The sequence below is a fragment of the Euleptes europaea genome, chromosome 5, assembly GCF_029931775.1.
Source record: "Euleptes europaea isolate rEulEur1 chromosome 5, rEulEur1.hap1, whole genome shotgun sequence".
Taxonomy (NCBI): Eukaryota; Metazoa; Chordata; class Lepidosauria; order Squamata; family Sphaerodactylidae; genus Euleptes; species Euleptes europaea.
This window is the reverse complement of record NC_079316.1, coordinates 111,543,125-111,560,829: the sequence shown is the minus strand read 5'-3', so window position 1 is coordinate 111,560,829 and position 17,705 is coordinate 111,543,125. Positions and strand designations below refer to the sequence as shown.

The following is a 17,705-nucleotide window of genomic DNA, read 5'->3' as shown; positions in this document are numbered from 1 at the left end:
TATGCCATTAAAGGTGTATGGAATGGAATGGATCTTCTGTGCATGACTGGAATTAAGCGGTGGCAGCCGTTTCGTGCCTGGCTCTGCCTCCTGCAGCAGCAATTTTATGGCTGTGCCCACCACGTTGTGCATGATGCCCACAAATTCAAAAAGGTTGGGTACCCTTACCACAGATCAAACATGAACAGAGGCCAGGAAGTTTGCTATCTATATGTGGAAATTCCAGATCTAACCTGGATACGCACGGGAATTAGATACCACTCCTGCACTGTTAGCGAGTCGCCTTCTTCCTCTCTATCATTCACCCAATTGTTGTACTTACAGGAGTACCTCGACCTGTCGGTGCCTTTTGAACAGTATTCCCCGGTAGGCCAGGACACACCCAGTGCCTGCTCTTCAGGAGACGATTCTGTCTTTGCGCATGATCTTCTGTCTGATGATCCCTGTCCTCCAAAACAGCAAGCCAATGGCATCATCTTGACATGATGACGGGCGGACCTGGGGAAAAGAGACTCTGGAGTTTATCCTTCAGTGAGGCCAGGAAGAAACCCCGCGGAGCCGTAGAGCACATGCTGTCCCTGTTGTGTTACTAAAATAGTCAAGAAGCAGGGTTTGTCCTGAAGAAACCGGGTTTTTGGCTGAGAGAGAGTTGCATCCAGGCAAGCAGAGTGCTAGCTCCTAAAGACTGCTGAAACTTCGTACTCCAGCACAAGTGCGACAGCCACTTTTCCGTGCCTGCAATAGGGGAGGGGGGAGAATTTGTTGTCTGCCTTTTACGAGAAAAGCGTGTCAAGAATGTAGCCTTTGTTTCATTATGCAATGAGTACATATGTGAACCTTTTTGGTGGAGATCAAAAGCCACATTGCTTGCAGGGATTCATTCGCTTGCATACATCTAAAGTTTAATTTATTGGGGGTGGGGAGGGGGACCATTACAGCCATTCTGAAGTTAGTCACTTTTACAAAACATGAATCGTAAAAAAGTTGCTTTGGTTTTAACCTGGCAGAAAAACAGCTGGTTCTTGCGCTACAAGCAAGAATGGAATAATTGAAAATATGCAGGCAGGTAAGCCCAAAGAATTTGGGAGTGCCAGGGAGTAGTTAATGGTTGGGCGGGGGGCTGTTTTGTACACCAGCATGTTTTTCCAGGATAATTAATAAACACTAGGACCCAAATCTTGGCTATCTCCTATATATGTAATTGCTGAATTAGGGTCTAAAGGTTCTCGCAACAAGTTTCCCTTGAAATCTGGTGGTTTTCCCCACCGAGCAACCAATACTTGGGTAAAATAATTACGGGTACCTGTCGGCAATCGCCTTTATATATCAAAAAGGTTTATTCACTAGAGTTGTGTTTATAACTATAAATAAGAGTGTGAGTGTGTGTATAGGAGTCTGTAATGTAAATGCAGCTGTCAGCGAGATTGAAAGAAATTCTGCAAGTAAGAAGCTTCTTAATCTAGGATATAGTGATTTGGGCAGCGAGATTTTCTTTATAACTTGCCTTAAAAATTATATATTAACTTGATGTATATTTGTAAAATTATTTATAGATATTAACACTTTTTGTTTAAATGGTTTAGCGTTAATGTATACATTTAATTTTTCACCATTTGAAGTCTTAACTTATTGAAAGTGGGAGAAGATATATTAATCGATATTTTTCCGTTGAGTTTACAGGAAATATTAAGAGAATGTATAGCTAGCTGTACAGTCACTCAACAATATGCAATGCTATGTATTCTTTCTTTTTTTAACAAAGAAAAGTTAATTCTAGATTGCAGTGAGCATTCTGCGTACACTACAGTAGTGGAGAAATCCAAATAAATGACAGCAGAAATCATTTTAACTTCTATATAAGAGGCAAGAAAACGTTCATCACTTTTACCAATGTGCATTAAGGCAGTGTGAGTGTAGCTTTTTCCCTGTGTTTTTTTTAAATGAAAAGATTCTTTGTGGTTAATAAATATACAAGCAGAACTAAATATTCACTGGAAACTAAGAACACACATTTGAACGTTCCACTTACTGATCTGTTTGTGTTTTTATGTTGAAGAAACAACTCAGCAAAATAATATTTAAATGTGATTGTGGGCGGGGGAGACAGAGGTTGGGCCGTCTTTGGGAAAATGCTGCCTTCCAGCTAGCAAATCTATCTTTGCTTTATGTGCCTGGTAATTCTATCAAAACACTCTCGATAAATACCAGGCATAGAATTGAGCGAGAGGACTGAGGAAACTGCATTTGCATGCCAAAAGAGGTCTTTTCTCTCCCTCTCCGGATTAGTTATTTCATCAGAGTGAAAAGGTGACACCCCCCCCATCCAAGTGTTGGGATCATTTTTGTAACACCATAAGAATTTTATCAGTACAATTAATTTATAGTTTAATTATCAAAGAGTGGTTTTTAAAAAAATACTTTCTAAAATAATTCTGATATTTTTCTTACTATGTCTCTTATTTGAGTATGTTCCAAGACTCTGAAAACTCTATTCCTGTCCAGCATAATGTACAGAGGTGTGCCTAAGTTCCTTCGTTATAAATGTATATGCACACACACACGTTTATATATATATAATATATATAATTTATTGAGTTTTTACGAAGAGGTATTGGCTGTAAACTTATTCTTTTTAACATTTCTTATGCAGTTCTCATATAACATTCTAGCCAGGATTTTTAAAAAGTTTTTCATTTTGAGCCAAGACGCTGCTTCTCAAAATTGCGCGGCTCCTTACATCAGCGGTGAGGGGAAAGAGCCCCTGAATTAATGTCTTCTAGGTGCTGTATTTTTTATTTGCTTGACGGTATGACTGTGGAAGGTATGAAATAAGGTATTTGTGTGTGTGTTTATTTTGATATTGTTTACCTGGCAAATAAATAAATAAAATATAAGTGATAATTGAATGTGATTTCTCCTTTCCCAGCAATTGTTGAGTCCCTTTAAGAAATAAACCTTTGCTTTCACATATTTATGTGTTTATTTATTTAACTACATTGCTACCTACACTTCCTTTCTCCCCAAGGGAGACCCTTACTGCGCATTCCTGAGGGGGGGCAAGTCCTCATAGGAGGCGGCGAGTGTGTCTAATCATGCATTAGTGTGTCTAATCATGCATCAGGACGCACTTCCGCTGGCGGCGAGGGAAGTTTCACCGGCGCCGTGGAGCTGCACCTCGCCCCTCGCTTTTTTGTTTTGTTGTACGGCGTTAGGAGACGGCTTGCCTGCGCCTTCTCCCCACCATTCCCGTATGCCAATTCTCAGGAATGGGCAGTAAGGCCTTTTAAGCAGGGACATTTCCCTGCGGTCACTCCCGCCAACTGCTTCGGGGCTTCCTTTGGATTATGCATGCCTTTCCCGCCGGTCAGAGGTCGCCTCGCTCTCCCTGCACGTTTTGCCTGAGTTTTCCAGATGCTTTTTTAGGCAGAATCTGGAAAACACGGGCAAAAACGCACAGGGAAAGCGAGGCGACTTCTGATGGGCAGAAAAGACGTTCATAATCAAAAGGAAGCTCCGAAGCAGTCGGGGGGGGGGACCACGGGGAAACGTCCCTGCATAAAAGGACTAAATGACTTACACTAATCTCATTTCCATTTTATCCTCACCATGACCCTGTGAGATCCATTAGGCTAAGTGGGCGTGAGATTGGTCCAAGGTCACCCAGCAAGAGTGGAGATTCACACCTCAGTCCCTCCCTTCTCCAAACCCCGCCCTCCTCAGGGTCCACCCCCAAAATCTCCAGGTATTTCTCACCCCAGAGCTAGCAACCCTACTCATATATGATATCCCATTCTGGCCCTACTTAGGGCCCCATTTCCCACCTAGGGATATCAGAGGGGTATAATGCCATAGAGTCCAATTGTCAAAGTGGCCATTTTCTCCAGGGGAACTAATCTCTGCCGCCCGGAGATCAGTTGTAATAGTGGGAGATCTCCAGCCACCACCTCGAGGTTGGCAACCTGATATAGGGTACAATTCTCCTTTCCACCCAATAGGACAAGATCCCCTAGTAGGGCACTTGGTTGTCCGTATGGACAGTTGCAAAGCTGGATGCCTTTTAACATTTCTTGTACACGTTACAATTAGATAATTTATTTACTTCCAGTGTCTTCAACATGGGCATCACCTTTCCTGGTGCCCAGGTCTAAAGAGTGGGCCGGGCCAGATGGGCTTTTGCCCAGCAAGGCTTCTGATTGGCCGCTGGAGATTTGATTGGCTGCGCAGATTTTTAAAAACATTGCTTTGGTGGCCTTTGCCACCACAGCACAATAATCTTCACTGTGTGACTGAAAGTAAGCTGAGGCAGCCATTTTGTGGCTGGCTCCGCCTCCTGCAGCAGCCATTTTGTGGCTGCACTCACCACGCTGTGTCAGAATTCCAAAGGTGCCCTTAGGTTCAAAAGGTTTGAGATCCGGATTTGCTTAATTTATAGTTGCAATAGTTCCATGTAACCACAAAAGGGATTCCTTTCCCTAGATTTAACAGCCATTGGCTATTCATCTACCATTTCACACTTTTTTGAAAAAAGGGGAAATTAAATTAAATTTTTCCTTGACACTATAAAGAGAAAAGTTGCCACATCTCTCATTCAATTGACTGATCTACTTGACAGCAGATAATGCAGTATCCGCTTCTCAGGAAGTGTCTTTAGCTGTTTTATCCAGGGAGTGATATATGTATTTTGTGCAGTATTATTTTGTGGACATGCTAAAACATTGTGGCCTAGAGAGTCTACTTGATCGGCGCAAAATAGGCATTGTCGTTCTTCTGCGATAATTTTACTTTATCGCCCTTGTGTCTCAGCTGAGCTTAAGGCATTATAACTTGCCAATAAGAAAGATAGTTCTGTTAAAGGGTATCTGGAAGAAGCGAGGTGAACATTTACGATTTGCGTCCTTAAACACTAAGGACCAATCCTCATTTAAGATCTTATTTTGTAATTGTTTACTGCTTGCTTTCCGAATACTAGTTGCAATAGCATTTCCCATCGAATGGTTGATCGCATTTGCGCTAGAGTGCATGCACACACACAAAAAATGGGTTGGGGTGGGGGGAGTGTCCAAAGCGATCGTCCAAGACATCACGAACAATGTTATACCCCCCCATCAGAAAACATCAGGGGGGGGGGGGAAATGTGCAGGCAGGATAAAACTGATTTAAAAGTGAACCGGAAAACAGAAAACAACATTACAAAAGGAGGAGTGCGGACAGAAACTGTGGAATACAATTCCAAGCATTGCAGATCCACCATGTAGAAAATCTCGGGTAAGCGATGCATGTGGAAAAGGCCGTCACTGGAACCGGCCTGGCTCCCAGCCCGTACTATTTTCCTCACCTGATGCAGCCTAGGGAAGGGGTTTACTATTTACCCTTCAGAGCAAACTGGTGGGGTGGTGTTCTTGCAAATTGCTCCAAGTTTTTCTTTATGCATTTGCTTAGTTGATACATTTCTCCCCAGTGAGGACCAAAAGGCCATTTACATTGTTCCATCCCCAATTTACCTTCACAAAAACCCTGTGAGGTAGGTTTAGGCAGAGTGTCATTGGGCAGACTGCTGAGGCTTCCTCAGATGAGGAGGACCTTGAAACAGCAGGCAGTGGAAAGGAGGAACAGCAGCAGACTGAGCAGTCACAGACAGATGAGTTCCCCCCTACCTACAACCACCTAGAGCAGGGGACTCACCTGTGTCAGAGGGCCAGCCACAGGCAGGGTCACCAGAGAGACCAAAACTGCTGCAGCAGAGGCACCAAAGCTTCAGAGAACTCCTATATGAGTGTAGAAGGAGTGCTAGACTGCAGGCCCAGCAAAGAGCACTCCCTGCTGACAGTGATGAGGCTAATGAGCTGCACCCAGCAGGGAATGCTGAGACAGAGGAACAAGTAACAGCTGGTTCACCCTAGGCCTATTTAAGCAGGCACTTGCATCCAGGCCAGTGTGGGAGCAACATGGGCTACCACTTTGTGCCAGCAGCAATGATATTTATTTTTGAGCTCTGTGCGCCTATGACCCTGGGTTGAACTCTGACTATCCTCTTGGGCTATGTTTACTACTTGAGACCCAACTCTACAGGTAACCTGGCTTTGACTTTGGATTGCTCTTGACCCTGCCTCCCTGCCTGGGGCCCTGGGTAAAGTTGCCAGGTCCCTCTTTGCCACTGGTGAGAGATCTTTTGGGTGGAGCCTCAGGAGGGTGGGGTTTGGGGAGGGGAGGGACTTCAGTGCCATAGAGTCCAATTGCAGAAGTGGCCATTTTCTCCAGGAATTGATCTCTGTCACCTGGAGATCAGTGGTAATAGCGGGAGATCTCCAGCCACTACCTGGAGGTTAAGGAGAAAAAAGACACCTCTGTACTACCGGTATTATCAGGAGGATGAGAAAACCAGTACAGGAGCAATGCTGCTAACAATGCCAATATATTATAGCTACATATACACTTTACAGTATGTGGTAATGAAACCACCACCAACACATACATTCAGTACAACAGTGGATGTACAAAATTTCCACAGCTCATTTGAATTCCATCTGGTAAGTATCAAATAAGTCCTTTGAAGTAATTACCTTAGTCTTTTCTCAAAACAGATGCTGCAAGATGAACAGTCAAGGAGAATACGATCGTTTCGGAGCACAAGGGCTCAGTTCTTCATCAGTTCTTCAAAAGATGCAATGCATGCAATCCTACATCAACATCCATGATATCAGGTTTCAAAGAATAACCTTTTCCAGAATAAAGTGCATAATACTTCCCCAGAGGGGTGAGATGCTGAGTTCCTTCCACTCAAGTGGCATCTGTTTTGAGAAAAGACTAAGATAATTACTTCAAAGGACTTATTTGATACTTACCAGATGGAATTCAAATGAGCTGTGGAAATTTTGTACATCCACTGTTGTACTGAATGTATGTGTTGTTGGTGGTTTCATTACCACATACTGTAAAGTGTATATGTAGCTATAATATATTGGCATTACTACCTGGAGGTTGGCAACCCTAGCTCTGGGTCCTGACGCCGAGAGTGTGTGACTATCCCAAGATCACCCAGCGAGCTTCCATGGCAGACTGGAGATTGGGACTTGGGTCTCCCAGGTCCTGGTGCAGCACTCTGACCACTACACAATGCTGGCAGATTGGAGCCCCCCCCCCCCGGGGTACTTCAGCTGAGGTTCGTGGCCAAGAGATCGCCGTGATCCCCCCTTCCCCTTCAGTTGCAGTCTCCCAGTCTGGCCCCCACCTCTTGCTTAATAACGGCATGTCTTGATTGAAGCAGGGGTGTCGAACCCATTTGTTACGAGGGCTGGATATGACATAAATGTCACTTGGTTGGGCTGGGTAGGGTTGCCAGGTCCCTCTTTGCCATTGGTGGGAGGTTTCGGGGGGGCGGAGACTGAGGAGGGCGGGGTTTGGCAGAAGGGAGGGACTTCAGTGCCATAGAGTCCAATTGCCAAAACGGCCATTTTCTCCAGGGGAACTGATCTCTATTGGCTGGAGATCAGTTGTAATATGCTTACCATAAAATTTAATGCCATGTACCGGAGATACAAAATTTATCTAGGACTCAGGCAAAGCCAATTAATTATATTAATGTTTGCTTTATTTTTTTTACTTAAAATACAAACAGTGGCCAACCAGGTGCCTCTAGGAAGCCCACAAGCAAGACGACTGCAGCAGCACCATCCTGCCTGAGTTCCACAGCACCTAATATAATAGGCATGCTCCCCTGATCCTGGAGAGAATAGGTATGCATCATGATTAGTATCCATTTTTACTAGTTCCCAAACAGCTGGCATATACTTTCTTTTCAGGTAGGAAAGTGTTAACCTCTCGCTACAGGTATGACGATTTGGCACCTTGCCTGAGAAGCAATCTCACCATCTCTGAACTCAACTGTGGACCAATAGGATGAGTTGCCTTCCAGGAGGCTCCGAAATGATTTCCACTTGATTTGCAATGAATACGCCTTGAGCAAAGGTGGGGACGAGTGAGTTAATTTGTGTGCGGCAAGTTTATAAATAAACTTTCCGTTCAGGCACTCCTCTTAATTGAGAGAAACTGTACACATAATCACGAGACACGATTGCAAAGGACGCATCCTACTATGCACGCTGGGTAGGGTTGCCACCCTCCAGGTACTAGCTGAAGATCTCCTGCTATTACAACTGATCTCCAGCCGATAGAGATCAGACCACCTGGAGAAAATGGCCGCTTTAGCAATTGGACTCTATGGCATTGAAGTCCCTCTCCTTCCCAAACCCCATCCTCCTCAGGCTCCACCCCAAAAGTCTCCAGGTATTTCCCGACTTGGGGCAGGCAACCCTAGTTGATAGAGATCAGTTCACCTGGAGAAAATGGCTGCTTTGGCAATTGGACTTTATGGCATTGAAGTCGCTCATGAACACATGAAGCTGCCTTCTACTGAATCAGACCCTTGGTCCATCAAAGTCAGTATTATCTACTCAGACCGGCAGCGGCTCTCCCGGGTCTCAGGTAGAGGTCTTTCACATCACCTACTTGCCTAGTCCCTTTAACTGGAGATGTCAGGGATTGAACCTGGGACCTTCTGCATGCCAAACAGATGCTCTACCACTGAGCCACAGCCCCTCCCTCCCCTCTCCAAACACTGCCCTCCTCAGTCTTCACCCCAAAAACCTCCCACTAGTATCAAAGAGGGACCTGGCAACCCTAGTGCCTGGAAACAACCCTGTGTGCTTTTCATAGGATCTATAAGCCAGACGCTTGTTGATTTTTTTTTAATCAGAAAAAAACCCTGTTTTGTGTTCTTAACATTAGCATTGATTAAGGATGACCAATCCCCAAGGCACAGCAAAAGGCTCAGGCCATTTATGCAGGGCTATCTCCCCACGGTCACCCACGCCAACTGCTTCGGGGTTTCCTTTTGATTAGGCATGCTTTTCCTGACCTTCAGAGGCTGCCTTGCGCTCCCCGCGTGTTTCCGTGGGTTTTGCCCATGTTTTCTGGATTCTAGCTGTTCTAGTCCCTTCTGAGCCGACCTGACTACTACGGCCATCTTCTGCTTTGGATGCCCCCCCACCTTCTGAGATCAGAGATGTGGCAACCCGGGAGAAGGTCTTCTCCAGGGATGCCGGCCTCCTGGTGGGGCCTGGGGATCCCCCAGAATTACAGCTCATATTCAAACTAACGGGATCAGTTCCCCTGGAGAAAACGGCTGCTTTGGAGGGTGGACTCGACAGCATTGTTTCCCGCTGAGGTCCCTGTCCTCCCCAGGCTCCATCCCCAAATCTCTAGAGTTTCCCAACCTGAATCTGGCAACTTTACCCATCCCATGCCAGTGGCCAGAGGTGAGGTGGCAACCCTAGCCTTTTTCGGTCGTGGCACCAAACCTCTGGAAGTCTCTCCCCGATCTTCCGCCAGCGGGTAACGACTTCTTTTGTAAAAAAAAAAATTGTCCGGCATTCCCTCAGCGATCCCTTCTGTTTTTAATTGGTTTTATACATTTGTATAGTATGTCTACTTTAACTTGATTTTAGTTGTTTGAATAATGTGTTTTTGTATGTTTTTGTGTGGTTTTTAAGACGTGTCATTGTTATGTATGTTTTTAACCTGTTAGCTCTCTTGGTGACCCTGCTGAGGACAAAAAAGGCACGGGATAAACTCTGTAAATAAATATAGTTTCTAGCCTCTTGTCTCTGTGATTTTTATAATATTGATGCAACACACACACACACACACACACACCCAGTTATTATTTTAGGCTGTGCAGGGGGCAGAATATGTTGCAAAGTTGGCACAGTTAAAGTTGCCAACTCCAGCGTGAGACGTTCCTGGAGATTTGAGGGCGGAACCTGGGAAGGGCAGAGTTTGGGGAGGGGAGGGAACTCAGCAGGGATGTTATCCCACAGAATCCACCCTCTGAAGGTCCTGTTTAGCTCCAAGGAAACGGATCTCTGTAGCCTAGAGTGGCAATTCCAGGAGAACTCTAGGCCCTACCTCGAGGCTGGCAACTAGGGTTGAGACTAACAGAGACTAACAGAGGTGGTTTGCCAGTGCCTTCCAGGTGGTTACAAACTTATAAACACAGCAGCATAAGACAACAAAACACATAAATCATACTATGCAAAGAGTGCTATAGTCTATGTGCAGTAGTCTTTGAGTTCCCTCCATTACAAGAGCAGACATATTAACTGCCTTGAACATATTTTCTGATGAAGACCTCGGGTTGAAACTGGGCGTTAATCCGGACCCCTGTTATACACCTTGGACTGTGAAATTTTTATGACCCCAACTTCATATTGTCAGTGCAATCAACAGGATGCAACTCGGTGATGCACTTCAACAACAAGGCACCCAAATGTGGCAACCTTGAAAGGATTACTGATGGACAATGACTCCAAAGACACTGGTTCTAAAAAAGAACGTTTAACTTTTGTATATAGTTCTATTTGTTTAGCTAACATCACTGTACATATTTATTCACTGTATTTGACTACTGCACATAGAATATAGAACTCTTTGCATAGTATGATTTATGTGTTTTGTTGTCTTATGCTGCTGTGTTTATAAGTTTATTACAGCAGGCTGATTACTTATTTGCCATAACCTCCAGGTGGTGGCAGGAGATCTCCTGCTATTACAACTGATCTCCAGCTGATAGAGATCAGTTCCCCTGGAGAAAATGGCCACTTTGGCCATTGGACTCTATGGCATTGAAGTCCCTCCCCAAACCCCACCCTCCTGGGGCTATGCCCCAAAAACCTCCCGCTGGTGGCGAAGAGGGACCTGGCAACCCTACTGGCAACCTCACACTACAAGGTATCAGAGCAAACAAACCCAACACTGGTCTTTTTCCAAACCATGGCTCAGCAGTTCTTCCTCATTATACAAGAGCAACAACGAAAAGCTCTGCGTATCAGTTTGTAGCTGGTTATAATGGAATTCCAAAGGATTAAGAGCAAAGAATGCCATTCCATGTTCTCCTCTAGAACATGAAACATTTAAGAGCATGTTATTTTATCGTATAGTAGTCTTATTGGTTGAAAAGAGTTGTCCACATGAGTGGCGGACTCTAATCTGGAGAACTGGGTTTGATTCCTCACTCCTCCAAATTAGCGGCAGATTCTAATCTGGAGAAGCAGGGGTTTGTTTCCCCACTCCTGCACATGAAGCCAGCTGGGTGACCTTGGATTAGTCACACAGCATTTATTCATGGAAGGTTTTGCATTGGACTTGCCACTCTTTAGATGCACTTTTCCCCCATCCATATTCTCAAAACTCAACAATAAGCCGCCATGCAGAGTTTTGAGAAATCAGATGGGGAAAATGTGCATCTATAGAGTGACAAATCCAATGCAAAACCTTCCATGAATAAATGGCCACAGTTATCTCAGGACTCTCTCAGCCTCACCCACCTCACAAGGTGTCTGTTACTGAAGTTAAGCTGTGGCAATCATTTGGTGGCTGGCTCCACCTCTTGCAGCAGCCATTTTTGTGGCAGCCATTTTGCTGCTGCGCCCACTGTGCCCTGGCAGAATTCCAAATGTGCCCCTCATGCTCAAAAAGGTTGGGGGCCCTTTAATTTCCCCCGCGTCCTAGGCTTTTATGCCACAGTTTTATAAGCAGCTTTATAAAATGTACTTTGTAAAATGTACTTTTTCCTCGTGACGTTCAAGCCTATACAAATTAGCTTTTGCAAGTGAATCAGCCTTGTTTCTGATAATGCACCCCTGTTCATCAAAATCCTCCTTCCCCCTTTTCCAGTTGCTGTTACAGAAACAAGATTTGTTCTCAAACCAAGGAATTTAGGGACAGTTGGTTTCAAGCACTTCTCTGATGCCATCTGCTGGCAATTTACAAATACTGCGACCCAGTTCCAATGCCTTTAGAGATAAGGACTTCCCCATCTGCTAAATATATGGGTTTCCCCCCATTTCTTTTCCTCAACTAACTTTTCAAAGGAAACTTCAGTCTTAACAAATATATGCCGTCGCTCCTCAATCGATGCACCAATCACTGCCTTTTGACTTACCTTTGATCTTATGAATTCAGCGTTGCTTTAGAATGTTTTAAACTGTGTTATGTTGAATATATTTTAATGTGTAGCAAATGATGATGCTAGCCCCCCTGACCCTGGCCTAGCTGGCGGAAGGTGGATGGGATAAAAAATTAAAAATATTATTTATTATTATTCTTTTGTGTTTCCTTGTGACAATATTAGGCTTTTCTTAGTTGGCTCTTTGTCAGTTTTAAATGGAGCTCTTTGGTTTCCCTTTTGCTTCTTGGGAAAGAGTGGGACCGCATGGAAGCCAGTCTTTTCCAATGAAGATATGATTTGCTCACAGTCAATGTTGCCACGAGCCCTTCTCTGTGAAGAAGAGCCTACATGGGGTTGCCAGCTTTGGATCGGGGAATACCTGTAGATTTTGGGGGTAGAGCCTGGGGAGGGTGAGACTTGGAGAGGGGAGGGACCTCAGCAGGTTATAATGCCATAGAGTCCACCCTCTAAAACAGCCCTTTTTCTCCAGGAAGACTGACCTTGATCGCCTGGAGATCAGCAGTAATAGCGGGAGATCTCCAGGTGACACCTGGATGTTGGCAACCATACCAACAGATCAGAAGCTTGACCAAAGAGAGCCAGCATTGTGTAGTGGTTAAGAGAGGTAGTTTGGAGCGGTGGAGTCTGATCTGGAGAACTGGGTTTGATTCCCCACTCTTCCACATGAGCGGTGGACTGGATTTGTTTCCCCACTCCTACACACAAAGCCAGCTGGGTGACCTTGGGCGAGTCATGCTCTCAGCCCCACCTACCTCACAGGGTGTGTGTTGTGGGGAGGGGAAGGGAAGGAGATTGTAAGCCGGTTTGATCCTTAAGTGGTAGAGAAAGTCGGCATATAAAAACCAACTCTTCTTCCTCTTCCTCTTCTTCTGGGACATCTGAGTTTCAAACGGGAAGCACTGCATCTAAAGTCTCTGGACTTCTGTGCTGGATTCTTAGGTTAGTAAACTGTTATGTGACCTATACGAAAATGGCCCTCAACTGGACTAGTTCCCTGAAACTGCAAGGCAGTAATATCAGCCAAATGCTAGAACTGCCTTTCCATCTGCCAAGGTGTACAAACTCTCCCACCCTGTCTTTTAAAGACTTCTAACAACGCTTCGCCCACAAACTCACAACAGTGATGAGTCAACAAGCATGTTGAAAAGATCGCTCCCCGTCCTTCTTTCTGCATTTGCTTCACGGCCTGCAGGCCTTCCTTCTAATTCTTTGAGATTTACACTCGGGAGTGCATGTTTGCGCAAGAGCTGCCATCGAATGGGAACGGAATGCCCCCGAGGGGCTTGCTAAGCATCCATGATATCAGATTTGTCCCCATTCATTTAAGAGTTGCCTGCTGCTAATCTCTCCTGGAAGAAGAAGAGTTGGGTTTTATATGCCAACTTTCTCTATCACTTAAGGGAGACTCATACCAGCTTACAATCACCTTCCCCTCCCCACAACAGACACCCTGTGTGGTAGGTGAGGCTGAGAGAGCTCTAAGAGAACTGTAACTTGCCCAAGCTGGCTTTGTGTGTAGGTCACCCAGCTGGCTTCGTGTGTAGGAGTGGGGAAACAAATCCAGTTCACCAGATTAGCCTCCGCCACTCATGTGGAGGAGTGGGGAATCAAACCCAGTTCTCCTGATCCGAGTCCACATCTCCAAACCACCGCTCTTAACCACTACACCACAAAGAAGAAGAGTGGTTTTTTATATGCTGACTTTCTCTACCACTTAAGGAAGGATCAAACTGGCTTACAATCACCTTCCCTTCCCCTCCCCACAGCAGATACCCAGTAAGGTTGGTGGAGCTGAGAGAACTGTGACTAGCCCAAGGTCACCCAGCTGGCTTCGTGTGTAGGAGTGAAGAAACAAATCCAGTTCACCAGATAAGCCTCTGACCTGCCCTGGGAAGATAATGCTAGAACAGCAACCTGTTCCTCTTTCAAGGTGCCACAGACTCTTGATGGTTTTTGCCACAGCAGACTGGCGGTGGTGAGGAGAAGTACTGTCAAGTCACAACCAACTCGTGGTGAACCCAGGACCATAGAGCTTACAAGACAAGAGATGAGCAGAGATGGTTTGCCATTGCCTGCCTCTGCATGGCGACTTCCCAGGTCTGACAAGATCAGGCTCTCCTGAGCCATCCAGGTACAGGCAAGAGATATTTAGAGGTAGTTTGCCATTTCCTGTGCCTTTGTGTCGCGACCCTGGACTTCCTTGGGGGTCTCCCATCCAAGTACTAACAGGGGCCAACTTTGCTTAGCTTCTGCGATCTGACATGATCAGGCTCTCCCAAGCCATCCAGGTCAGGGCAAAAGACACACAGAGGTGGTTTGCCATTGCCTGCCTCTGCAGAGCAACCCTGGACTTCCTTGGTGGTCTCCCATCCAAGTACTATCAGGGCCCACCCTACTTAGCTTCTGAGATCTGACAAGGTCCAAGTTCAGCGTGAGCCATACAGGTCAGTGAGCCCCATACTCTTCTCCAAACCATGGAAGCCAAGAGAAGTATATTGATGATGTCATTGTCGGTAGCCCCCCCCCCCCATTTTGTACATTAAGAGGGGTCCAGTTTTAGAGCCAATGCAAAGAAGAGCTCTGGATTATTTCTTCCCACCTGGTTCTCGCCTCTGAGGAGGAGGCCTCTTGGGAAGGCTGAGGAATGACGTTCAAAGGGCCTGGTTAACGGCTCACCGGAGGTTGTGTCAACCTTGTGTTTTCTGCTTCCTCTTCCCACAGTGGTAGGGAGGTCAGGGCAGGATTCCTGGATGGATCTAGCTCATTTCAGACAAGAGTGGGTGCTTAGGACACTAAACTTGAAACAACGGGAAGTAGGGTTGCCTACCTCCAGGTGGTGGCTGGAGATCTCCCAAAATTACAACTGATCTCCAGGCAACAGAGATGAGTTCACCTGGAGAAAATGGCCACTCTGGAAGGTGGACTCTATGGCATCATACCGCATTGAAGTCCCTCCTCTCCCCAAACTCCACCCTCCTCAGGCTCCACCCCCAAAAATCTCCAGGGTTCTCAGGGCAAGAGTTGTTCAGAGGTGGTTTGCCATTGCCTGCCTCTCCATAGCGACCCTGGACTTCCTTGGTGGTCACCCATCCAAGTACTAATCAGGGCCGACCCTGCTTAGCTTCTGAGATCTGATGATGTATTACTTTTTCTTAAGAAGTGCCTGGTAAAGAATATTAAGCCTTCCATTTCATTCACTGCTATCTTAAACTGGATCAGAATAATCGACAGCAAACCACGCCTTTAAAATCATGTTTCATATTCTATGAAAACCATGAACTGATTTTTTGGGAAGCAAAAGCATGTATAAACAGCACACCACCAGCAATTTTTGCTTCTTAATTATCCGCCCATCCACAGGCGGGGTGTGTCCATGTCAGCATCATTCTGAAGTTCTGCTACAAAGGGAACATCAATACGAAACTGCAAAAGGCAAGTTGCTGCTTGCCCCATACACACTGTGGAAATAGTAAGGTTCCCACCCAGGTATTTCGAAGGATCAAAAATAAGTTTGGGAGGGAAGGCGGATCCAGCAGAGATGAAAAGAAGCTCTTGGCTCAGTTAACAAATAACAACAATCTAACTGATGGTTCTGAAGTCGTTAAAATCGCTGAAGAGCCAGAGGTCTAACTAATTAAAGGTATTGGTAGAATGATCAGAGCTAGGGTTGCCAGAGTAGGGTTCCCAGCCTCCAGGTTCTAGCTGGAGATCTCCTGCTATTACAACTGATCTCCAGCCAATAGAGATCAGTTCACCTGGTGAAAATGGCTGCTTGTGCAATTGGACTCTATGGCATCAAAGTCCCTCCCCTTCCCAAACCCCGCCCTTCTTGGGCTCCACCCCAAATACCTCCCGCCGATGGTGAAGAGGGACCTGGCAACCCTATGCCAGATCCCATTTTGGCCAGCAGCGGGGGATGGGAGGGTAGGGTTGCTAGCTCCAGGTTGGGAAACTCTTAGAGATTTGGGGATGGAGCCAGGGGAGGCCCAGCTATAGGACTTCCATCTTTGATGGGTTCAATTTCAATTTCAGCCGACTCTGGTCGTTTATGCATGGGAGTTTTACCTGAGATTCGTTGCTCACTGGACCCACACTTTCCTTATGGGAATCTATGCACCAGCAGTCTCCAAACTCGAATGAAGAAGAAGAAGATTTGGTTTTTATATGCCGACTTTCAAACTGGCTTACAATCACCTTCCCTTTACTGCATGCTGTAGGATGCATTGGGAGCCAATAAACTTTGAATGAGCTGATGAAGCATAGCGAAACATGCTACAGCTGGCTACACGTTCTCCTCTTCAAGTTGTATTGTTTTGCCTTGGGGCTCTCCCCTGGACCTTGCTGCACCCTAGAAGGGACTGGACCTTTGGGCACCATTTGGAACCTTCGAGGTCAAGATTGGGTGCAGGACGCGGTTGCTTGTCTTTGACTTGGACCTTCTCGCGTCGTTACTGAATTGCAATTTTTTCCCTTGTATGTTTTATGTTGTCAGGTTGTCTTAGGTAGTTAGGGGATTTTTGCTATTGTGTTTAATTGTGTTCAGGCTACAGCATGGAGTAATGCTGGAATTGCCTTGTAATAAAAGATGCAAACTATATAACTACCTGGAGGTTGGCAACCCTAAGTATTGGTGATATTTTGATTGTGAACTTCCAGGTACTAGCTGGATCCCCTGCTATTGCAACTGATCTCCAGCTGATAGAGATCAGTTCCCCTGGAGAAAATGGCCACTTTGGCAATTGGACTCTATGGCACTGAAGTCCCTCCCCTCCCCAAACCCCAACTTCCTCAGGCTCCACCACAAAAATCTCCAGGTATTTCCCAGCCCGTAGCTGGCAACCCCTAGGCCTAGAGGTCTCCAGGAATTACAGCTGATCTCCAGACTACGAAAATTATTCCCTGTGAAGAAAAAGGCTGCTCTGGAGACTGGACTCTATGGCATTGTACTGCTCTGAGATCCCTCCAAACCCTAAACCCTGCCCCGTCTGGGCTCCACCCCCAAATCTCCAGGAATTTCCCATCCCAGTGTTGGCAACTTTATCCAGCAGAGATTTCTCACATTCTGACAAAGCCTGGAGTTGCATTCTCGTATCCCCTGAGCAGGGAATTTCCTTTGAAAGCTCACGTTCTTTCAAGAAAGTAATTAATTTCAACTAATCTTATAGGTGGATGGTAGGGAACTTTTCTAATAGGTTGCAAAGGGACCTACATTTAATTCTACAAAAATGTGTTTGTGTTGGTTGAGGGCAGGGGGACAGGAATCCTTTCTTCCCAATCTGACATTCAGTCCTGTAAGCAGCTGATACTTTATAAAAATTTCACAAAGCGCTGAGTTCTAAAGTGACCCTTTTTCCCTTATAGAAAGTACTGCAATATGACACAAGGTTACAGAGTCAGTAAAAATGTCTTTTAGTGTTTTAATTAATTGGAATTATTATTGACAAAACATCAAAGCTGGATCCTCTATTTGGTAATCTCAAAACTTTCTGAGCAACCTAAATTTAACGACTTGAATAGCTCTGGTGGAACAAAACAAAGAAAAATCCACAAATAAGTTTTTTTAATGCAATTTCACTGTCACACTTTAGTAACGAAGCAACACGTGTCCATTAGGGGCCAGTATAACCACAGCAATAGTAGAAGATCAACATTTCCTGTTGCGGCCCCTCAAACAAAGACG

At 45.5% G+C, this 17,705-nt stretch overlaps 1 protein-coding gene across 1 annotated transcript in view; it reads left to right on the top strand.

The window, feature by feature from the left end:
• The window catches only part of FGFR3 (fibroblast growth factor receptor 3), a 51,601-nt gene extending 51,079 nt beyond the window's left edge, over positions 1 to 522 (top strand). Inside the window, exon 16 of the mRNA XM_056849454.1 lies at positions 325 to 522. Coding sequence (XP_056705432.1) covers positions 325 to 486 — 162 coding nt within the window. The 3' untranslated portion in view covers positions 487 to 522. The remainder of the gene's footprint in view (positions 1 to 324) is intronic.
• Positions 523 to 17,705: the final 17,183 nt, after the last annotated feature.